The sequence below is a fragment of the Salarias fasciatus genome, chromosome 23, assembly GCF_902148845.1.
Source record: "Salarias fasciatus chromosome 23, fSalaFa1.1, whole genome shotgun sequence".
Taxonomy (NCBI): domain Eukaryota; kingdom Metazoa; phylum Chordata; class Actinopteri; order Blenniiformes; family Blenniidae; genus Salarias; species Salarias fasciatus.
The window spans coordinates 19468594-19493593 of NC_043766.1; the positions used below are offsets into that span (position 1 = coordinate 19468594).

Sequence of the window (25000 nt, forward strand, 5' to 3'; positions counted from 1 at the left end):
TGACTGTGTTCATGAGTGCTTGGAAGTGTGAGAATGTGCGCGCGCACGTGTGTGTGTGTGTGTGTGTGTGTGTGTGTGTGTGTGTGTGTGTGTGTGTGTGTGTGTACACACTCCCCACCCCTTTTTCTCCGTTAAGTGATTTATTGATGCCGGACTGAACTTCCACCTCTATTTTTTCTTCCTCTTCCTCTCTCATGCTCACTCGTTCATTCCTCTCACTTGCACACATCCCTCCCTCTCTCCATTCTCCATTTTTCAGCCAACCAGCCAGCGTGCCCCCCACCTCCCCCGCCCCTCTTCCCTCCATCCTCTGAATCCATCACCCCCCACCCCAAGGGAGACACAATGATTTCTTGTTAGAGAACTCCAACTACTAAATGACATCTTCAGGAGAGTGAGAGAAAGAAAGAGAGGGAGAGAACATGAGCAATCCAGAGAAAGAGGGAGTGGGGGGTTGGGGGGGGGGGGGGGGCACAAAATGGGAGAGGGGAAATGAAAGTAGGAGGTGGAGGAAGGAGGAAAAGGGCAGATTGGGTTGAGGAAATGACAGCCAATGAGAGAAGGATATGGGGGGAGAAGAGAAATAGACAGTAAAGAAGAAACAGAAGGAGGGCGGGGGAGGAAAATCGAGATTGCAAGGTAGCGGTGGTGGGGAGGGAGTGGGGTGGAGTGGCGGCATCAGCACGTCAAAGCAAAGCAATCGAGATGGTGAAATGAATGAGAGAGAGAGAGAGAGAGAGGGAGAGAGAGAGAAAGTGGGGGGGTGGAAGGTAGATGGCAGGGAGGCAATGACCTGATTTAAAGCAAAATTCAGGATGGACTGTATGTCTACGAGGAGGCGGGGTGGAGGCAGAGTTTACAAAAAAACAGGATAAAAAAATCCCGAGAAAAAAGAATAATAATTAAGAAAGGAATATTAGGAGAAAGACGCATCAAACACAGTGAGGCGTCTTTTGAAAGCAAAGGAGAAGAAGGGATGAGGAGAGGGAGATGGACAGGAGTGAGAATGGATGGGAGAATGGATGGAGGGAATAAGGGGCAGGGATTTATGACGGGCATGGGAAGGGCATAGCATTCTCATCTGTCTGTCATTGAGAAATGAATCTTGTTTGTGGATCTTATTAACATTTCCACATCATAACACTGAACACTGCTATGTATGTCAGTCAGAGGGATGACTGACACAGCAGTGGCGGAGAGTGGCGCAAGGAAAGAGAAAGAAAAAAACTTTCCTGAAAATATCAGTTACGAAATGAAGCTGATGGGGAGCAAAGCGTAGCAGCATCTCATAATAGCACGGGACAATAAAGCAAAGTTAGTGCAGCAAGAAGAAAACAGAGAACACTGGAAACGACTCACCTGTTTGTGCATTTCAATATTAAGACCATAGGACATCTCATAATACTGAAACAAAGAAAAAAAAGACAGTTTAATTAATTTCCATGAATGCCAATATCAAGAATTTACCTCTAGGAATAATTAAGTATTTCTAATCTACTGTATTCTTTATACTGTATAAATAGAGTGTGTCGCTGTCATGTAGTTTTTGAGAACGTGAATGTTTATTTCAACTAACTCTTTTTCTGTGTTCACTAAACAGCCAACAAGACAGCGGTAAACATTACACAGTAAACATTGTGTTAGAGGTCACAGATGCGACAGTGCTGTCTGCAAACCTTAAAATACTGTACCTGCATTCTCCTGTATATATTGTGTTTTGTGTGTATCAAGCTGAACGTCATCTTAGAGTTTGCTGTTTTGATATGTTCGCATATTTTGATAAGTTGACTGCCTTTTTTCAATAAAATGTTTTTTTACAATAACTGAGATGCACTGTGTGGAGCAACTGATAAACCTGCAATCTACACGTTTACTTTAACTCTCATGAAAACCATAACACAGCTGCAGAAAATGCAACTGGTAAACTGGCAGCATTGATTCCCAGAAAATAATCCTCCAGCATAACTATAATTTGTCAGTTTTTTGGGTTGGGGGCACAGACAGAGCAGCAAAGACACACTAGTACCAGTCTTGATATTTTTATGGATTTCTACTAATGATAACAAATATTCAACACTGTCAGCTTCACTTCGGTTAGAAAAGAAAAGCATCATCTTAAAAGAAACGCGTAGACACACTAAAATCCAATTTGTTAAAAAAAAAAAAAAAAAATGCTTGATTTCTTCCATTACTTCTGGGTTGTTTTCATAAAATTACACTCATTTGTTGCTTTTCTACACATAGATGTAATAGTCCGTGACCACTCAAAGCCTTTCCCTTTGCTCTCAGTTTCATATGATGCCTGCCCAAGCATGTGCACTCTGAAGCACCCATATGTCCCTAAAAGCACATCGCCGCTAATTTCACCTTGACTCTGCTGAAAGTCAATAGTACTAAAATGACCCTGAGGCGTGTTTCTCAAGCCAGAAACCCAAAGCGAGGTAGGAAAATTGTCGCTGGGCAGAAGAAGGTGACAGACTATTGCAATAATCATGTCTAATGTGAGCTATTTGACCTTGGCTTTTATCCGAAAGTAGAAGGAGCTGAAGGGAACACAGGAGGCGTTGAATGCCACAGAGAGAGAGAGAGAGAGAGAGAGAGAGACAGGTGAGGGTCTCAGTCTCTCTCTCTCACTTTCTTTCTCCCTCTTCCTCCAGTGATGGGCGAAAAGGAGAACATTTTAAAGTCAGATGCCTTGAAAAGTGACAGGCTGACATTTGGTTTTCAGCGTGACTGGTTGTGGAGAGAGAAGATTGGCAGTTGGGCAGCCAGCACAGACTGGCAGGATGGGAGAGGAGATGGCAGGGGTCCTCTCTCTCCAGACATCTTTCCTGGCAGTTAGCGCGTATGTGTGTGTGCGTGCAGGTGTGTGTGCTTAAAGCATAAGTCTGCAACTGTGTAGGCGTGTGTATCTGTGTGCTTTGTGTGCATGCTTCGCAGTGTGTGCTTAAGGCATGTGTGTGCACGCTCCTCTTTCTGTGTGTGTTTGCCTGTAAGCCTCCATAAAAGACGCCTTTCCTGGCAGCTGGCAGCTCTGCTTGGCAGTGGGTTTGCCAAGTTTCGCCTGTTGCTTAGCAACATCCAAACTCCCCCAAATCATCAGCCAGCAAAGGAGACCTGGCCTATGCTTGATGCCAACTACCCCCACCTCCCCTTCACTAAAACTTCAATCCCCCACAAGTCCCTGCTCTGTGCCAGGATTGCCACATAGCTCTTTTTTGGCACAGTGGGTTCTGGGCAGCCAACGCTCTGTCAGCTGTGGTTGTTTATAGCTCTGATCACAGGTAAATCAAGGCTGGGGTTTGCAGACTTGAAAACACAAAGCAAAACAAAGAAAGACAAAGAGTTTTGGCCTTTCCTTTATCCAGAAGAAAGATCTGCTGATCATGTATCCTTCACAGTCAGCTCTGCTGCTGAATGGTACAACTGTAGACACACCACAATTCTGTCCTTGTGCATTTGTTTGCTGGCTTGCTGTCACAGAAATCCTTCGGGGACTCAACCATGGACTCGGGCCTTCTTCTATAACTTTGTAATCAGAGATAAAGCTTTCTAACTTTAACAAGTATGTATAATACAAGAGCAAATCAGGCAGGAGAGAAAAGAAACCAAAGCGATCGCAATTAATGTCACGCTTTGTTTCCTACTTAGCAGCAAGTGATTTTATCTACAAATTTTTGTTAAGATGGTGCGGTGGTTAATACTCAAGTCCAAACAAAGAAGACCTTGGTGTTTAGAGGGTGTGTGTTCCTCATAAATCTACTGCTTTTTTGGAATATTTGAATAATTCAAAGGCAGGCTGGTTGGATAAATTGGTGACTCAGCATTGGCTGTGGGTGTGTGTGTGTGTGTGTGTGTGTGTGTGTGTGTGTGTGTGTGTGTGTGTGTGTGTGTGTGTGATTGTTTGTCCCTGTGTATATTGGTGCTGTGGGTGACTGGTGACTTATGCTGGATGTGCCTTTCACCCACTGTCTGTTGGGACCTGCTCCACTCCCTTGCAACCTGGGTCCAATCTGGATATTGCAGTTATGGAGGAAGGATTGATACATTTCTTACAACAATGAACAAGTTATATACACTATACTGTATAGTAAAATAAAAAACCCAGATTAATTTGCTAATTTCCAAGAGGTAAAAATGATCTATACTGTCATGTTAAGCTGGTAGTTAAAAGCTGAAAATTAATAATAATGAAACAGGCATGTAAGGAGTCGCATCAAATATATATTTGAGAAAAGCTGAAATGAAAAATAAAGTACATTTGATTTTTAAAACAAGTAGTTGGACATGGTTTGATCGTCTTGCATTTGTGCGCCGATTGACTGTTCACTTTGTAAAACACAGCGAGTAATTTTTAATGATACCCTTTCTTCCTGAACAAAAGAAACCAGGAAGCAAAAAATTTTAATTGTTCCCTCAAAACAATCAGCCCTGCAACAAATATTCTAAGCAGAAACTGTCAACTTTTTGATTCATTTTGTAGTCCTGTAATAAGAGTGTGTGTGTGTGTGTGTGTGTGTGTGTGTGTGTGTGTGTGTGTGTGTGTGTGTGTGTGTGTGTGTGTGTGTGTGTGTGTTGTGTGTGTGCCTGTGTGGTCTTACGCGTGGTGTTTGGTGGGTGTTGTTTGGCAGCTGTTCGCAGATGAAAGGGATTTAGGGGACTTGGCACTGCTCTTGTTGTGAGTGAATGTGGTGAGACGTGGCGTGTGTGTGTGTGTGTGTGTGTGTGTGTGTGTGTGTGTGTGTGTGTGTGTATGTGTGTGTGTATGTGTGTGTGTGGTGCCCAGGTATAACTAGTGTTGTGGGGACCTTCATCTGTTTCTCAAGCCACATCATAATAACAGTTTAATTTATGGGGAAAAGCAGGCTTCTTTCATAAGGGTTCAGCAACTAGCAATAACAATCAAGATCAGAATGTCCCTTTAACTTTCATTTGTGTGTGTGTGAATGTGCGTGCGCGTGTGTGTGCGTCTCACCATAACGTAGTGTCTCTGGATCTCAGTCTTCTCTGTGGCCAGTTTCTCACACTCCAGTTTTAAGCTGCGACAAAGGGAAAAAAAAAGAAAAAAAAATTGAGTCAGACAGTTTTGATTTGTATCACACCCCAAATAAAAATACACAATGCAATTAGCAACATGACAACAAATTACAGTTGGCCTCACACCCCTCTCCTCTCACTCCCTCCCCATCATTCACTGAGGGGGGTAGAGGGAGCAGGGTGACTGGGGTGCTGACAGCCCATTATCACCTCAGAGCAGAGCAGAAATAGACAAAGTCACGCTTGGGGCCTGAAATCCAGCCAAGACTGCAGGCAGGCACAGCCAAGGTCTCTCTCTCTCTCTCTCTCTCTCTCTCTCTCTCTCTCTCTCTCTCTCTCTCACTGGGCAATTTTCAAAATGTTCATATACTTTCCAGCTCCCCTCATCTTGCTTTCTTCCCACGAAAATCATCTCATATCGTTGTGTCCATGCGACCATCCATCCTTTTACCTTGGACAGCCCAGTTTTAAAGGAAGTTTTAGTTTTTAGGGGTCAAATTTGGTAAGTCTGTCTTTTTTTTTTGTAGTCTTACAATCACGTCTTGTTCTGTTTATGACATGGCCCTTGTGTGTTGCTCAGTCTGTGGGCTCTCAAGCTGACACAGTTACTGCAAAGCCTGGCATGGAGATTCTCTCAAGCAAAGATAAACATGTGTCTGCGCTGACAGCGCCTAAACACCTCTCCCACGTGTCCCATATTTCTGTCCCTCCTCTGTCTTTGCATGCTCGTCTGTCCCCACACCCCGACTCTTCCCCTGTGCCCTCTAAATTCGGTTAATGTCAGCGGCTGAATTTATCGACTCACACCCTTCATTCTTTAACGGTTTCAAGCGTAAGCGCAGAGAGGCTCCTTGTTACCTCATTTCACTTTCACTCTCTCTGTCTCACACCTAAATCAACCATGCCCGCTCCACCAGGTGAGGCGGTGTGCTTTGGGCCTCCGGCAGTTCATGCCAACCTGTTTGCAGGAAACAGATAAATTGTTTGGGTGGGGTGGGGGCGTGGGTATAGGAGGTGGGTGGATGGGGAGGAGTGTGGTGGTCGAGCCGGGGTTGAGGGGGGTGGGGGCGTTTGGCAGTGTAAATTAGAATATGATTAATACCGCAACATTACCCTCAGCCGCAACAGGTAATAACAGCCCCATCCGCTCCCTTTCTCCAGCGCTGCATGCACACACACACATAATTGACTCATTTATCATGGCCAGCCAGTTGAGGAGAAGAGGACCGAGTGAGGTGAAGAGAGAAGTGGGACAGAGAGTGGAGAGAAAGGTGTTGGTGGAGGAAGAGGTGGGAGGGAGAGGAGGAGAAACCCCCCCAATCACCCCACCCTATAGATTTTATTACAGTGGAATTGCTTCTCGGCAGAAGTCACTCGCAGCTGGGCTGAGAGCTAATGCTACTGTGTGTGTGTGTGTGTGTGTGTGTGTGTGTGTGTGTGTGTGTGTGTGTGTGTGTGTGTGTGTGTGTGTTTTGTATACGAGTGCTTTGCTTTTGGTGTCAAAACTTGTCAAACTTTGGTTCGTCCATTAATTTTGATAAGTCTAAAAAAAGAGGAGATAATGCCAAAATGTTCATGGTAACATCAAGATGCATTTCTGAAAACAGCAAAAGGAGAAAAGTGAAAAGGTGGGACCAGTTTGAAGTCAATTTAATTGCTTGTTCAAAAAGAAGTAATCTTTCAAATGTGTATATATTCTTGACTCAACTGCAGCTATCATATCGCAAAAATGCATACAACTAAGCAATTCACTTCACTGTCAGTTTAATTGCACTCTATACTGATGTGACAGTTTTAGTTGTAGCAATTGAAAGTTTGTATTGTTCTAGAATAATTTGGGAATAAATACACAGAAAAAAGAGACATTTATATACTTAAAAATAGTTAAAATTGATCATTCACATTTCAAATGTCACACTCACACACTAAACTGTTTTTTCTTTCAGCAAATTAGCTGCAGTCAGTCACACTCTTTAAATTTTACTATACAGATACAAATATTAATAGTAATGAATTCCTGGATCTATATTTGTGAAATCTTTTCTCTGTTTTGGGCACAGCACTACAGATTTTGGACAATAGCGCTACAAGGTTGCACAGCACACACATAGTGCGCAGATGGACACGTCTTGTGCTTACAAGAAAGACCCCAAGGTCGCACTCAGAAAGCAATAACCATTCCCCACAAAATGGACTTCAAGGAACAGAATTACTGTGCAAGTGTGTGTTGCCATTATGTGACTGTAGGAACATAAAAAGAGTTGCAGGGAGGGTGGTAGAAAATGAGGGAGAGATGGGAGGAAGTAGGTATTTCATGTCGAAATGATTGCCTGTAATAATTAGTCTTTGGCTCGGCACCATTTACTGAGAGGGTGGGAGAGAAGACTTGCAGGATGGAGGGAAGGACACAGTAACGCAGGGAGGAAGCACGATTGAGTGGGTGAGCGAGAGAGAAAGAAGGAGCTGTGTGTGTGTGTGTGTGTGTGTGTGTGTGTGTGTGTGTGTGTGTGTGTGTGTGTGTGTGTGTGTGTGTGTGTGTGGGGCATGCACGCGCATTCATGCACATGTGCCTGCGCCATGGTGGGCTCGGTTCCTCCAATCTTTCACTGGCGGTGACAGGAGATAAGATGATCAGCCGAATGCGCTACAAATCTGCAGCCTGCCAGCCTTCAGACAGCTCTGTCAGTACCGCACCGCTACTGAACACACATGTGTGCACGCACGCACTCACACACACATACACATGCACACACAAGTCCATGCATGCAAGCACACACACACACCTAAGTTTCCCCGTGCTCTGTGTGCATGCTTGCATGAATGTCTGTGTGTGTGTGTGTGTGTGTGTGTGTGTGTGTGTGTGTGTGTGTGTGTGTGTGTGTGCGCACATGTGCCCATGAACACACTAAACCAGCATGCTTACCTTCCACTGCATGTATGCAGTCACACTCAGACAAGATGTAGAAGTATACAGTGTCACACATGCAGACCTGCTAAATAAATAGTGAAGAATATACACACACTCTAATGAGTGCCTGCAGACAGAGAAACATCTAATTTTGCACTTTACAGAAATGTGCCGGCTGCTTTTTCAGTGACTGTGTTTGAAACAAGCTACTGGGTATTGTAAAAAATGTCACCGCTCTCCTTTCTAACATTTGTTTCTCTGAACAATACATTTACTTTTTCTCCCCCTCATTTATTGTTTTCCAAAAGCAACAAAGACATTTCGTATTTTTCTTTTTTAACAACAGACTTTTTCACTGGTTTTGGTTGGTTGTGAATATATTTTAACTCAGATAAATATTCAAGAGAGCATTGATTTTTCTGTCTGAAAAAACGCACTGCAGTGATCAGGAACACAGAGACAGAACATCGTCAAAACATCTTGGTGTCAGAAGATGAAACAATACTTATGGCAGGTTTTTATTTCCTTGAAGATGAAGTGTAATTTATCTATTAGGCATAATGCAAAATATTGGGGTGTTTTTTTCAATGCAGCTTTTGCATATGACACCGCAATAGGCTATTTTCCTAATTTCACCAACCACTTGTGCATCTGTGTGACGAGGACGAGTGTTTTTAACATCCTGAGGTTTTAAAATGGACAATGCCATTTTCACTGTTGCACCATTTTTAGGAAATTTGAGTCAAAGTACAGTTCAAACATTTCTATTACATTTTTTGCAAATAAACTGCACAAAATAACCATGAGCCAGGTACTTAAAGCTATTTTGTTGTTGCTATTCTTGTAGTGAAATGGATATGTTGGTGTTTGTGGCTGATGACAGCAAAAAGAAGAAATTCAAATATCCATTACCTTGGTTTTTGAATTTCTTAAAAAACAAAATTAATAAACCGCAAACCCATTTGCATTCAACACTGTCATGTTTTGCATGCTTGAACACTTAATTTAAATGATCATGTTAACACTGATTTATTCCCTTGTGCTTTACAGGACATAATAATGAGCAGCATTTAATAAATACTTTGCATGATTCAGTATTAATCCTAATAATAGTATAACAGACTAAGTAAATAACATTTCCTGTATGGATTAAATGAAGAAATATTTTCTGGATTACTCCATTCATTCTCCTATGTTTGCTCCGAAGGGAATGTTTATCACTTTTTTTGCTCAAAAAAATTTTCAACACCTACATACATCACCAAAATATATTAAAATAAACTAAGTAAAATCAATTTACTCACCACTCTGTATTCTATTACTACCAAATGTGCAATATCTGTCAAAAACTACGACACATGCCAGCGCAAAAACACACAGACGCACACACACACACACACACACACACAAACTGTAAGCAATGTAGTGACTGCATCAGTGTCATGCCTTTATAGTGTCAGGACCATTTAGCCTGCCAGCCTCCAGGTATGTGACTGTTCACTTTACATCTCATTAACTATTGATCATTCTTTCCTTTCTGCTTGCCTGCAAAAACCCCCAACCTCTCTCTCTCTCTCTCTCTCTCTCTCTGTCTCTCTCTCTCTGTGTCTCTCTCTCTCCCTCTCTCTCTCAGTCTCTGACACCACACACACACACACACACACACACACACACACACACACACACACACACACACACACACACATACAGTCCTGAATCACACAAACACCCTCACCAGGGACCCACCCAACTTGGCCGTGTACTCTTTCATCATCTCTCAAGGGCAAATACGAGAGCAAACACACACACTTACACACAAGCATGCACAAAATAAAGCTGGGATCTTGTCGCACAATAGCAGGCCAACAGTAACTCTCCGCTGCAACATTAACTGTAAAGGTTGGTCTTCCAGAAACACACACACACACACACACACACACACACTCTCATAAAAGCGCTCTGTCACTCACACCTAACTATGTAGAAACCACAAAACCTCAGTCTGCTAAAAAAGCAAATATAATCTCATCATTTAGTAAGTGACAGGCAGTTAAACACTGAGGCTACTTGTCTGTTTGAACCAATCATAAATGAGCATCCAGCTTCTATCACAATGCATGTAAAAAAGAGACACACTTTCATTGAACAGATGAAGTTTGAAATTAATGTGTCAATCTATGTAACGCTCAGTTGGCTCTTTTGTTAATGAGTCTACTGGGGTTTCTCTGAAAATTAAAGGCTGCATGGGACAGATCTGCAGATTTATCTTATACTGCATACACCTCATAAAAGGAATCGTTTGACAGATAGATAGATAGATAGATAGATAGATAGATAGATAGATAGATAGATAGATAGATAGATAGATGGATGGATATAGTCACTGAACATTGAGCAGTTTAATACATTTCCAGAATACAGTACAGGACAGTGTCATGAATCATCTAGTGTTGAATGAAATGATTGTTTTTCTCATCAGTGAGCCGATCCATATACTGTTGACTCTAGAAACAATGGCATGTTGCCCATCGATTAATTAAAGTTGCTATCTGATGAACATCTCCAAGAAGTTGAATAATGGTATTGGACATAGCATCCATTTTTCAGCAAGTATGTAAGGACTTTTGCGGCAATATACTATAATAGTAAACTAGACATGCCTCATAGCCACAGCACCCACACACCATGTGGTCTCATATAACACTGTAAGTCAGAAAGAAGATTCAATGCAAGTTTACATCAATGTTAACTTTGTAAATATGTAAAATAAGGCCAACAGGTTGACACACTGGGTGCATATAGACAACTAAAACATACCTTATAAAATAAAAGTTGGATCTACTGCAACAACTCCGGACAATATAGCAAACAGAGTCAAGCAGTTCTTAATAATCAACTGAGCTTCGACTTAAAAATACATTGTTAAAATTTACTTTATGATATGGCATTCTGTGGTATATTTGTTGGCAGATAAAAATAAAAGTATTTTGGAGATGATGAATACGGTATTTCTGTCAAAAGTTACACGAGCTACTAGTCAGTACTGCCGCGTTGCATTTGGGTACAAATGAGTGGAGGGGCTCTTCAGCAATGAGTGGCAGCATATTAGTCACGAGTGGAAAACCTATCTTGCTCCACAGACCACACACACACACACACACACACACACTTTCACCAAGAGCAACCTGTGTGCGCGTTTGTAGAGGAAGAAAATTACAGTAATGAGAGAGCTCTGTCAGCAGCTCCTCCCGTCTCCCTTCAGTCTGTTGATTATAGCCTGTTTAGATAGTTAACAAACTCAGACACACACACACACACACACACACACACACACACACCCTTACAGCACAGCACTGACCCTGCACTGACCCTCTAATTAATTAACTCTTCTTTTTTTTCCCCCCACTTGGTTTGATTTTTTTTCTTATCCCATCATAACAACCACATATGCCACAAAATCCAACAAGCCATCGCACAAATTTATACACTCAACCTGCCACCCACCCACCCTTCCACCCTCCCCACCCACCGACCCGCACACACAACACAGTTGCAGCTCATCAGCGTTAAATCCCTTCCCTCCGTCTCTTTCCTGCCGTCTAATCCAACATCTATCAGAATCCAGCCACCTTCCCTGAAGCCAAAATACACAACTAAACCCTGCTATTTCCAGACGTCTATTTGTGTGCGAAGATAATTGGGGAGGCCCATACATGTGTCTAAGCGTATTAAGCACATGCATCAGATTGGAAGTCTGTCTGAATAGGTCAGTGTGTTTGTGTCTGTCTCTGTGGGTATTCAGGTCATGTTTTCTCCGCTGGGGAGCAAAAGTGTACAAGTAGGTCTGATTACATGAAGGTGCAACCTGCAATCAGACTCAACTCATCTGCTGGCGTGCTAAACAAGCATGCTGGTAATCCAACTGACCATTGCTATCTGTCTGGACCTTTCAAAAACTGCAGCCAATCTGAACTTATCCCATATGAACTCTGACAGATATTTACTTTAATACGAAAAAAGAGCAAATCAGTTTTGTTGTGCACTTTCAGTTTCAATAGAAACCCATTTTTGATCAATTAACAGTTGATTTTGATTTAAAAAAAAAAAGCATACAGCATCGCTAAGGTACATTGACTGGGCTACCACACACACACATGCACACACACTGAAGGCTTTAGCCAGGGCAAAGTGGACAAGTATAACATTTTTACTCTTGTGGTTGAAAGCTATAATTCAAAATAATCACAAACATTTTAAATTCGTTTAAAATAACAACAGCACTAGATTGGGCAATATATATTGAAGAACTTGGCCTATATTGGTATAAAAAGCATAGATGCCAGAACACAATTTAACAGAACCACAAAGTCTCCATTGTAGCACTTATGAAGGTTGTAGATTTATTGCATGCATATTGTGTAAGAGCGCACTCAAGTTAACATAGGTGCTGGAGGATCCTTAGAACCAAACAGCGTTGTTTGGTTTCAACTCGTAATTGGGCAGTCATAATGCCAATCAATGTGGGAACGCGTTTGCGTGATGACACATCATGTCGAGTCGCCGCCTCTGTGCGCGCTCTGGTTTCGAGCCGCGCGTGCGCAGAGCATTGTTTAGGAAGTGACATGCAGCGGGAGCGACCATCGCACCTCTTTCAGAAGCGGCTTGCTCTTCCCGCGAAAACCTCCGAAGATGGCTAGCCACAAAAAAAGAACATTGTGTGAGATGGCAGAGGATAGAAGAAAGGCCATAGAAAAGAAAGGCAAAACGCGTGTTTTACTCAGAGATTCCTTTATGAGGTGGCGTTCAAAGCACAACGGGGATTTAGGACTGATCACGACGTGGCGAAGTTTCTGCTGGACAGGTAACATGCTTATTATCCCATTCTAATGTGTTTCTGTTGCATAAACACGTAAGACACTACTTTACGGATCGTATTCTTATGTATGATTGGAAGAAGAGTCCGACATGATTACAAATGTGTTTCAATCCTATGCGGAAAGACGATGCTCCAGCTGCGCGGATGTAAACAAACTGACGTGCGCGCTCCCGACAGTCCTCATGCGGAGGGAGCCGCGCATGCGCAGTGCTCCAAGAATGGCAAATCGACCATGTTGTACGAAATAGGTGGAGAATCCTCAAATATGTCTTTAAGTATATTTATATAAACTGACTGTCCTTGGGTTTGCCTGAAAAGAACATGTAAAGTTGTCATAATTTATTTTGAGCTTTCAAATTAAAATATTTCCTGACTCATCAGTGGATAATGAAGTTAAAGTTTCTAAAATAACAAATCAAGTTCCAATTATCACCCAGTCCAAGTTCAGCAACAGCTCCCGATAATAGGTTTCAAATTATTTCCTACACAATCAAACTTAGTGATTTAGCTGCTCAAACACGATGTGGGGAGCAGTCCAACGTCACTGCTGTTTATATGCCAATTATCAGCAAGCCAAGCCAGTCACTCCAATTAACAGGTTTGTATCAAAGTGCGGCATTAAACATGCACCCAACAGATATGTGAAAAGATGCCTGGTACACATGCTGTTCCAATAACGGCTGCTGTTGTTACAGGTTATGGTTGCAATATTGGGTTTTGGTCGTAGTCATGTGCTGTGTATTAATCTACTGTGTCTTTGTGCTCGTAACAGCCTGCAGGCTTTCAGAGGAGCCTGGAGGAAACAATCTTTCCTGGAAACGTGAACCAGACCTTCTCAAACAGCATGCTGCACTATGGAAAATAGAAGATACGGATGGAATCACATGCTCCCTCTTGCTCCCAATTGTGATCTTAATGTCAACATTCATTTGTTGTTGACCTACTCACTAGTTTTGAGTACCAGTGTGTGAAGCTCCAGGTGTTTTTTTTTCACCATGAGGTGTAATACAGAGCTGCCGCCAGAGGAGCTGCTCACGCCTTTTTAAGCAACAGATGTCAGGGTGATTCAGTTCGGCAAACCTCAAATTCTCTGTCCAAAGGTTTGGTGTCATAACCATGCAGACATTGTTTGTCCTTTTAACAAAATCTTTACAAAAAGATAACCCTGGGTTTCTATCTGGTTTGCAGAAAACAAATGTGAGCGTTCATTGAGTTCACCACTTAACAAAAACGATGCTGAAGCATTGGTGTGTGTGTGTGTGTGTGTGTGTGTGTGTGTGTGTGTGTGTGTGTGTGTGTCTGTGTGTGTGGATCATACCACTGGTGTATAGCAACAATCATCAAGTCATCAACAGACACAAGTCCCAAATCCCAAAATTTTTAGCAGTTTTGTGAAATAATATTTCTGAAAAGTTAAAAAAAAAAAAAAGCTCTCAGTGATCTTTTATTATAACATAGAAAGAAATCCTGATTTTATTTCCATTACTTCTGGGTGAAATGCCAGGCACACATCACACAAAAAAAAAGTATCAACTTCTCACAATCCTCAAGCTATGCATTTAAAATTTCAGTAAAATATCCATTAACCAAAATTGCAGCAACAATCAATGATTTCCACATCGAGACCAGGCAAACCAACACACCTCCACTCTCTTCAAGTGTTCCCGTTGTAGTCACACAGGAGTACTGTATTTTATTTTTGTGAAGAAACTGAACTGAAAATATATTTTTAATGCTAATCAACACCACTAGACTGCTTATGTGGGTGAATGCAACAATCTTGGAGAGCGGATGGAGGAAACAAGGACACCCATACACTGGGAAATTAGTGTGAATGGGGCAAAAACAGCTGCAGGGGTTAGACGCACTGTAGACAGTAGGCACAATAGAAGTTTGAAATGGGACAAAATCGAAGGAGGGGGTAATTCTGACCATCTAAATCAAAACAGGATGAGAGGAAAAGAGTGGTGGCAGGGTGCAAAGAGGTGGGGGGGGGGGGACCCTGTGAAGGTGTGCCAACAGAATAGAGAGAGAGAGAGAGAGAGAGAGAGAGAGAGAGAGAGAGAGAGAGAGAGAGAGAGAGAGAGAAAGAAAGCTGGGGACTGCACAACCAGGCCAAATCCCTCATTCAAAGGTTCTCTGGGCACATTCCTGCACATCAAGCACACCATACAGCCATGCAAAGACAGGAGACGTCAAAGCTTTGCATAGCATTATCTTGTATTATCACAATCAGAGTGAGCGCATAAGCACGTGTGTTTGACTAGGAGCAAGGAAGTGCACGAAAAAACAACATACTCTCTGGAAAAAGTTGACTTTGCACCAATTCACACACATCACACTGATAAACAGACACCTGAGAATACATATGCTAGACTGATTCCCATCATTAAGATGATAAAGCCTTTGTTTGTCTCTAAATTTGAATATTGAAATGACTAGTACTGTTACAACACTCAACATTAATATTTCATGCTATCAATTTTTGAAGTTACAATAAATACAGCTGTTGTTAAATGTAGCATGTTGGTCCCTAAAAGATAAGTTGGACCCTACAAATGCAGTGCGCTACATTCTATATCACTTCATAATCTGTTAAAATAAGGAAATAGATGCACAAACACAAAAAAAAAAAAAAAAAAACCTGGAACACCCACCTATGGTACTGGGTCTGGAGGAACTGAAACTCTTCCTTGATGCGGTCCAAAGTTTCTGGGTAGGTTAGTTTCAGTGATTGGGGTGTTCCCGAAGCTGCCGCTGCCGCTGCTGCCGCCGCTGCCACCACTGAGGCCGAGGATCCAGGGGGTGGCTGAAGAGGTGCCTGTAAAGACAATAAATATCAGATTTTAAGAATGTGCCAATAATTTAGAACAGTCTTTTATGTCAACTAATAAACTTCATGATAAAAGAAAAGTGCCACTCAGTCACATCTTCATACTAAAGACCTACAGTTACAGTGAACAAGACAAAACAACAGCAGAAGGAGAAAAAAAAAAACCAAAAACCATGAGCATCATAACCGCACGTGCACACCAGCATGCCTCCGAGAGGATGTCTATTGCAGAGATGCTGTGACTGCCAGCAGAGCCAGATGTGAATGGGTCAGCAGAACTCAGATGGGAGGGCAGAGAGGGGCAAGAGCTTTTTAGCCAAATGAGCACACTTTATTTAATGGCAAGTTGGAAGATGAGAAAGAAATAAAGACCGGAATAAAGCAGTGGGGGAGAAAAGAAGGAGAAAAAAAGAACCCGTCTTGGCTGAAGACCCCTCCCAACCCTTGTATAGTCTCTCTTCTCTGCAGGGTCCACAGCAATTAGGAGACTACAACCATAGGGGTAATGCTGCAGGACATACAGACAAAAGAGGGCTGAGAGCTGGCCTAGGAGGGTGGTCAGTGCTGTCCGTCTGTCTGTCTGTTTGGCTCTCTGTCAAATCGGAGTCCGCAGAAGCAGAAAGGGCTGAGGATAGCCGGTTCACAAGCTTAACGGGGGCCAAGTAAGACGATGACATGAAGCTACGGGGCTAAATGTCTTTGGCACAAATGAAAGTATCTTGTTTTCGTGAGGCCTTCAAAAGGTATTTCAAGGCTTTAAAATTTGATGTTCATCTGAGTCACAGTGAAGTGTAAATGAATCAGATTCTTAATATTAAAGAACTCAGACTTTAATGTTGCATTGTGGGAGCTGATTAGTACTTTAGAGTAAATACATACAATGCATTCATAGTGTAAAAACGGCCCGGGGTCCTTTGTCTGTTAAGAAGTCTTTGTATTTCTGTAAAGTTTAATATATTGTAAGAGTTCTATGTGAAGTGGGCTCTGTCACAAGGCTGTTGCTCATTTTTAAATCCCCCGCAAACTTAGATAAAAGTTGCCAATTACTGCCACAGACATTGAGTCTGACCTGCAGCAACATTTTTTGCTCAAGCAACTCATTTCCTCTTACGTGCATTTTTAAAAGGTAAAGTGACCTCACAACATTTCATCAGCCTGCTTTGATATTTCTTATAATGTACTCAACTTCCTTGTGTAATGTGAGATGAATCAAGGAAAAAGAGGTTCATGTCATATTAAAGTCCACAGATGTATTCACATCTGCATCGGCCAAACCACGACATAATCACTGGCAGATTTTCACATTACACACAAGTAGGACCATTCGTCCTAATTTCATGACATCTTTGTGAGAGTTTTGCTCTGATGTGTGCAGGGATGTTCATCTCTGAAAGGTCTATATACATTTCTACTGAAAGATTTGATTGACTTAATCACGCCGTGTCAAATGAGGTGAAGCTCTTTTCCTGTTAAACAAGTTGCACACCTTTCCAGCACAAGAAATCACTTGAAGTTTTCACATTTTGAATAACATGCCTGAAGAACTGTACAAATATTTTCTATAAATAATAAACCTGACCCAGTCTTCGTGTTCTACACATTAACAATGTATGATAAATATCAAATACATTTCAGTATTGAGAAGCTACTACAAAACGAACACCAGGTGTGTGAAACATGCAACATTGAAACCAAATGTGTGTGCAGAAAAATTAGACAAATACAGAGATAGGCGTGTCAGTAGGTGAAACGTTATCTAAGGAGAGAAAACAGTGAGAAATGAGGGTGTGAGAGCAGCAAAGAGAGACGAATAGCAAATAAAGAATTTTCTAAAAACGAAATAATCACGAGCCATGTTTAACAGATAAGATGGATGAGACTATTGGAAGCAATACACAGAGGAGCTAAAAACTGGAAGACTTTATGATAAACAGAGGATTAAAAATGGAAAGAAAGAAAAAGAACAGGGGAAGAGAAAAGAAAAAGAAGAGAAAACAGAAGATTGAAGACGAGGGGCTGTGGCCTCATTGTTCCTCTTTCTTTCTAACAAGCTGCTCTCAAACTGTCGGCCAGATCCCCCTCCTAGTGCAAGTGCACCGCGCACACACACACACACACACACACACACACACACACACACACACACACACACACACACACACACACACACACACTTTTTACTACACACTCAAACTCACTCACCAGCACAAAGATACACATACGCATTTTGTCAGTCTTGCTCACTGCTCACACACACACACACACACACACACACACACACACACACACACACACACACACACACACACACCCCTGTCTCTCAAAAACCCATGATTAAACCCACACACAGACAAACACACACACACACACACACACACACACACACACACACACACACACACACACACACACACACACACAGCAATTACGCTTCACAGTAGGAAAAAAGAGCACCAAGGCCATTTTATAGTAGGCAAGAAAGAGGGAGAAAGAGGAGACTATCCTTCCTTTTATTGCTCCTTTTCCCCCTTCTTGTTTTCACCATATTTAAGCTTTTTTTTTCTTTCTCTTTTTTTTTTAAATATAGCCAAGTCTCCAGAGGAGAGGTGAGAGGAAAGGCAGCATTTTTCCTATGCATAAACTATGCTGCCAACTTGTGTTTTCTGCTGTTCAAGAGAAGATATTTTTTTTGAAGATGGAGGAAACCACTGTGTCTCTGCAGGCTCAGCCACTTGTGACCTTATGTACCACTCCAGTCTGCTGGATCTGGCTGCTGTTGTGAGGATTCATAACTGTCAAGATAGGATGCATGCCACAGACTTCACACACAAACACTGACACTATCTCAGCATATAACCTCTTTTCATATCGCCATGTTTCTTATGAACCAATAGTATTTGCTTCCCCTAACTCCAGATCTGGCAAATAGCTGAGCAGGCTATAAATTGGGAGGTTAGGCCATTAAGCTGACCCGGCGACCTCAGGGAATGGATCTAGGCAGGGAGCCGCACCTGATAATCCCATGGTCAGTTATTCCCTCCCTCTCTGCTATGTCTTGGCTTGAAGGCAAACAAGAGACATGCCGTCTGCCCTTGAACAAAGCTTACATAGACTGAAAATCACTGTTACACAATTACAAGCTAGATCTCTCTGTGGCTCATTCAATTGTAAAGTCGGCTTCTGTAATGCTGGGGAAGGATTGCACAAGGTTGGGCGAAACAAGAAAGGAGGTTTTTTTTTATTTTTTTGAAATGTATGATTAAAGATAATCTGATTGCTCAACTGTTTAGATAAATCAGTAGGGAAGTGTTTACAAAGACCAAGCAGCATTGTGTGTAATTCAGCACCACTGCGATCTTTTCTGTCCACGAAAGCCAGCTGAAAAAAAGCAAAATGCTAAACTTAGTGGGTTTAGGGCCACCTATTGGGCAAGCCCAAAAAGAAAACCCTAAATATGACTTTGTCAGACCAGAAGTACAGGGAAGGTCTGGAAGGTCTAAGGTTAGCCTGCTAAAAAGCAGAAAAAAAGAGTTAATAACAAGTTTCACAGTATATGGAGGAAGAAACTCTTCAGTGGGAAAATATTATAGAAATAATTCAATAAAGTGGTTTTCAGAATCTACCTGGATGGAGACAAATACATAAAAACACACTTTTAGCAGGGCTGTGAAGCAGGTTAAGCTTTCCTCACACACATTATAGCATTAGAGGTCAAATGCATGGCAACCCATGAGTGCAGAATCATACAACATAAATGGATTAACACATCGATATTGTGTGAAAATTTTGAGAAAAATGTAAACTGTGCACACATTACATTCTGTGGAAAAAACATTTACAATGCGGCATGCCCTGAATGAAATAATTCCTGTTTTCATTTGACTTACCTCTAATTACACCACAAGGAGAAAACCACTATGACCTCACATCCTTGCTCTAACACCCCCTTACCCTCAAAAGTAACACACGCATGTGTGTGCGCGCACGTACACACACAGCCAAACACACACTGATGGGCCAACACACCCACGCCCACTACAAACATTAAGTGGGCGTGTATGCGACGCAGTTTTCCACAAGTATTTAAAAGCACACATGCACTTTATTGCTTCCAAACATGACTGCAGCTCATATGTCAATATAAATGTGAATCCGCAGGATGCGTCTCAATCCTCACTACCCACACTGACCCACACTGACCCACACTGACCCACACTGACACATAATTTGCTAATGGAGCTGAAATGGGGCCATCATGGTTCTGATGTGGTTGTTTGACTATAAGAGCATTAAGTTCCCTTTAAAGAAAGTTTTTGTAGGTTTTTTTTTCCTTTTCTTTTCTTTTTTTTTGGGGGGGTGAGGGATGAGGAGATGAACAGATTTCCCAAGAAGGACAAATGTAACTTAGTTTCTACTACAATTTGTACATTTACCCATATATAGCTTCACAGAAAAAAGATATCTCAAAACTTTTGTTACATTTATCATTTTCGCACAGAAGACTAAAAGAGTCTTCAGCTCAGATACCATGCAGCTCTCTGAGAGTGCACACAATGAACTAATGTTATGTTATTACCACGCACCAACCATAGTTAAAAGGTGCCAGGCATGATGTTCTTCATGTTGTACCAGTACTGTCTTTTAAGCAGGTTCACCCTTCTTAAAATTTGAAATATATATACCAATAATTAGAAAAACTAACATGACTTATAGTCCATTGCAAAGGATTATTAGTTATATGTATTATTATTTTATTACCGGTACGCACTGACATAAAGTGTTATTTATATACAGTATGAACATTATTGGGCTATCCTATATATTTTATTTCCCAATTTTGTTTGGATAGTATCTCAATAATTTATTTGTGTTAGAAGTACATAAATAAAACTTTTTCCATTGCAAGATGAACTAAATGATAGAATTATTACAATTTTAGTAAAGTCTGCACAAGATTAATAAGAGATTGAAAGGAAAACAAATGGATTCCCTCTGACGAGAGCATTAATGCTGTGTTGTAGTTTAATTGGTGTTCACAATAAATCCATGAAGAAAACAATGATAAAGCCAACTTATAAATACTGTATGTACCTTGAGAAGTCAACGGTCAGCTGAATTCATTGACGGAGATCCACAGACATCTACAAAATCCTACTTTAACCCAGTCAATACTTTTTAAGATATTCAATCCACACCGGTTCATCAGATCATTGATTCCTAGATCAAACCATAACCACAAGCAAGGCTTTCAAAATATTTATTTGCTTCATCTAGGCTGATCTCTTGCTGTCTGTCTGTATCTTTCAGCTGGGAAGATGCTTTGCCACTGCCACCCTTCATATAGCTCAACCCATTAGTCAGGCCACTAATTACACAGCTTACCCACAGAGTCAATCATCAGAGTAAACACCCACCGAGCGCGCTCTCTCCCTCTCTCATCTAACTACTACCAAGGATACTGGTCTTACCCAGCATGCCCGAATGTGTATCCCTGTGTATCCAGCCACCCACGCCCAAAACACACCTACCTGATTGAAGAAGCCACAAAACATGTCAATACACCGTCCTCTTTCAAAGGTATTTCAAGTAAAAGCCTTTTAATATCAAATTAAAGTGAGCATGACTGTCACCATTATCTGTCGTTTCCATTGTTAAACCAGCTCACGCTGCAAATAGAAAGTTCCACCAACCTCACATCAAGTAGCTATCAGCTCGGCTGTGCACCGGAGAAACATGTTGGTAATCTCTCAATGATTCCTTCACTTAAAGGGGAGGGGCTGCCAGGCACCTGTTTCATTAGCACCACACATCTTTCTTTCTCAGCCCCCCCCATCACCTCCACCTCCTCATTCCTGTCTCCTTCTTCCTCCCGCAAGCCTCGTTATTCAAATTTCCCTGCTGTCAGCCCACATTAGTAAAGCTCCACAGTTTGCCTGTCAGCTGGCTTAATTGCTGGAGGTGCCTTCTTTTATTAGGTAACCCCCTCAGCTCGTTTGTTCCTTCCACCGAGACGCACTTCCACAACAGCTTGTGTAAACGTGAGATCCCTTCAGCCTCTTTTCCTTCATCTTCCTCTGCCTTTTCTCCCTCTCTCTCCCTCTAATCGCTGGCTGAGCGGAGTAGGCAAGCGGCTGATCGATAGCCACACTCTCACCGCTGGACAACAGTGGTGATAAAGAGCTAAAAGCATGCTAGGGCTTAGGAAGTAGAGGCTTGGTTTATGTTAGCTCTGAGGATGGAAAGGACAACGTCTCATTTCAGTCATACAAAGTCACTCTTCTCTTCACGTCTCACCATATCTGTGTTTCAACATCTGGATATGAATTTGGTGCTATGAATGGGAGTGAAAAGGACAATATCAAAAGCACAGATGAAGATGAGGGACATCGTCAAACCTCTAAGATGATGACATTTTGACTTCCTTAGGTTGTTTCTTGTTTTTTAACTGACTCTCAGATTTGTGAAAGCTTTAACATTGGTCCAAGTTAATCTGGGAGTTATGTCTTTACAAATTTCTGATATTGAAAAATACATGTTTTTTTGTGTTTTTTTTAGCATTCATGTATTCATGTAAAGGATCTTGGCTAAGCCAAAGAAAACTTTATTTTAAAACCACTTTAAATTCATCCAAAATTTCCAAATTGCAACCTGCACTGAATGTTTACCATAACATATTGTGGCAGTAAACCACTTGGTGAGTGTGCATTAGATATTAGACATGAATAATCCCTCCTCACGGCTTAAAACAAATACAAAACAAGATTTCTCCAATATTGACAATATGCACCTCTGAACAAAGCCCTCGCTCGGCTCTGTTCATTGTTCTGGATACAGTGGATGGCAGAGGGCTGTTACGATGCTCGGACAGTGACCTTTGAGAGATTTGGATCTTTTCAGAGCAGTTCACACTCAGAAGGATCAGTAGTCGTTCTTAAGTTAAACAGATGAAAGAGCAATAACATGTTTTTATATGTCACATCTATTAAAACAAACAATAATGTCATCTTTAATCAACATATATAGTTCTGCATTATAGTGAGATGTTAAAACAGTGTATGCTTGATAAAAGCTGAGTAAAATGTCTTTTTTTATGACTCACTTTTGTTCTGTGCATGTTTTCATCATTGCAGAAGATTTGAAATAACACTAAAGATCTGTGACAACCAGCCATATCTGCCATGTCCGATGCACTTCCCCACCAGGCTACTGTTTCTGACATGAGGCAGGATCCTATGATCATCGCAGCGCATACAGAAAACCAAATACATCTACAGGATTTATTGGTGTTCACGCAACTTTAGCACAAAGGCAAATATATTTCTTTCTCTCAAGTATGTACTATGTTTAGATTTACATTTACATAAAGATTTCAATGCAAAAGTGTGATGTGTGATTAAAGCACATTTAAAGTATGCTTCTTCTATTTTCCATCTAACACAGGGTCACAGAATGCCAGAGAACATCCCGGCTGGCTATACATGACAGCAGGATACACCCTGGAAAGCTTGAGCATTATGAGATGATCACACACACTCACATTCATACCTACGGGCAATTAGGAGTCAACCATTATCCTCAAATTTCCAACTACAAAAAGTCTGAAAAGTTTCCAAGCTTCAATTTCTTACAAACAACGAGTAAGATAATCTATTGTCTTAAGTTATGAAAATGCAGGTCAGATTACCTGCTGCCTGGGAGATACAACCACAATGCTAGTATTCAGTGTATGAAAGCGGTCCAGAATTTAAAACTGGATTAAAGTTAGTCTATAATTATCATTTGATACTACACATTTTAGGAGATATGTTTGGCTACATGTTTATATAATACATGAGTCACTTCCTTCACAGCACACCAACATCCAGTGATGACAGGAGACTGCCAGCCCAGCATTTCAGAGATTAAACAGTTTGCTGGACTGAGAGGCCCTTCACTCTGAGGTGCAAACAAGAGTTGCTGATGGCCGGAGACTTTCTGATGACGGCCCCTCGCACGGTACTGCTGAGATCTGCGGAGAGCTGAAATGAAACGGGGCCGCTGGCCTAAACATTCCACCCAGACCCGCCGCAGTCTGCTACTCTCACCCTGGGACGCCTGCCCATACATTAAGATGTGGTTTGGAGCTCTCACAGGAACACAGTGAGGAGAGGCTGGATGAGAGGGATTGGGTTTACAGTGCAAACCACAGACCCACAGTCTGCCTCCTGCCCTGCCTTCATGCACTCAGCTATACTACATACCCAGCTGCTGCTGCTGTGTGTGTAATGTTTTTGCATGTGCTGTATGTTTGTGCACAGGGGGTTGAGTCGCTGGGAAGGGACTCACAACACCCCGTTATCACACAAAGGAAGCACAGCCTTAAATATTAAGTTACAGTGCATGGTAGGGCAATTCAAGCATCTCCTAATGTCAGAAAAGCTACAAATATTCAAACAATATGTCACTTTGAATCTCTACTTGCCTGACTGGATTTATGAATAATTGAGGTGTGGAACACACACACATCCATGTGAACTTATAGTGCACAGTGTGTGTTAATCTGATTTCAATACATGGGACACGAATGTCAAAACGCTGTCAGGGGTGGGGTGCAGGGTGCCATCATTGAGGGATGTAGAGGAGGGTTAGGCAAATGAGCAGGTCTTAATTGATACTTCACACAGCTGGAGGACCACTGTTTATGTATTTCAGCCCGCTCAAAAGCTCTCCACCTAAACTCGACTGAAACAAATTAAAGCCATGCAGCATGAATTTCGCTCTGGACTTTCAGGAAATCTTTTTGAAACACAAACTGCATGTCAGTTTCTACTTTTAAAAAGGTTATTACCATTTAATTTACATGATAGAGCACTTTGGGCATTTATAGAATCCTCTCTGGAAATAATAAAAGGTTCAGACTATGAAATCATTAAATGACGGTGATAAACTGCACTCAGTATGGTTGAAGAAGGGTAGGAAAGTAAAGAAAAAATTATATAAACAATGAATGGCACTTAAGAAGGTAAGGCCATTGAGAAAAGGTGACAACAAGCCAAGCTGACTCACTTCCCTTCCCCTTCTTGCAGCTCGTGAGGAAGAGGACAAACAAACACACACTTCATCATGTGGGTCAACTCCACCACAGCATGGAGATGGGACAAGGATCCATGTTTTGTGATTTCGCCCTGGTAGTAGCCAGCAAAGAACACCAGAGATTTATCCACAAAGACAGTCAGCAAAGTTTGAGGAGGGCTTTGCCCCATTAAACCCCAACTGACAACAATCTGCCTGACCTTCATGAGACAATGATTACATCCAACCCTGCATATAAAGACACACACTATGAGAGACTGGGCTGCACAGTGTC

General features: G+C 41.7%; 1 protein-coding gene across 3 annotated transcripts in view; it reads right to left on the reverse strand.

The window, feature by feature from the left end:
* The window catches only part of tle2a (TLE family member 2, transcriptional corepressor a), a 38061-nt gene that overhangs the window by 12344 nt on the left and 717 nt on the right, over positions 1 to 25000 (reverse strand). For all 3 annotated transcript variants that reach the window (XM_030082760.1, XM_030082763.1, XM_030082761.1), the window contains exons 2-4: positions 15479 to 15642; positions 4976 to 5039; positions 1360 to 1404 (exon numbers count right to left, since the gene is read on the reverse strand). In XM_030082760.1, the coding sequence (XP_029938620.1) occupies positions 1360 to 1404; positions 4976 to 5039; positions 15479 to 15642 (273 nt within the window). The remainder of the gene's footprint in view (positions 1 to 1359; positions 1405 to 4975; positions 5040 to 15478; positions 15643 to 25000) is intronic.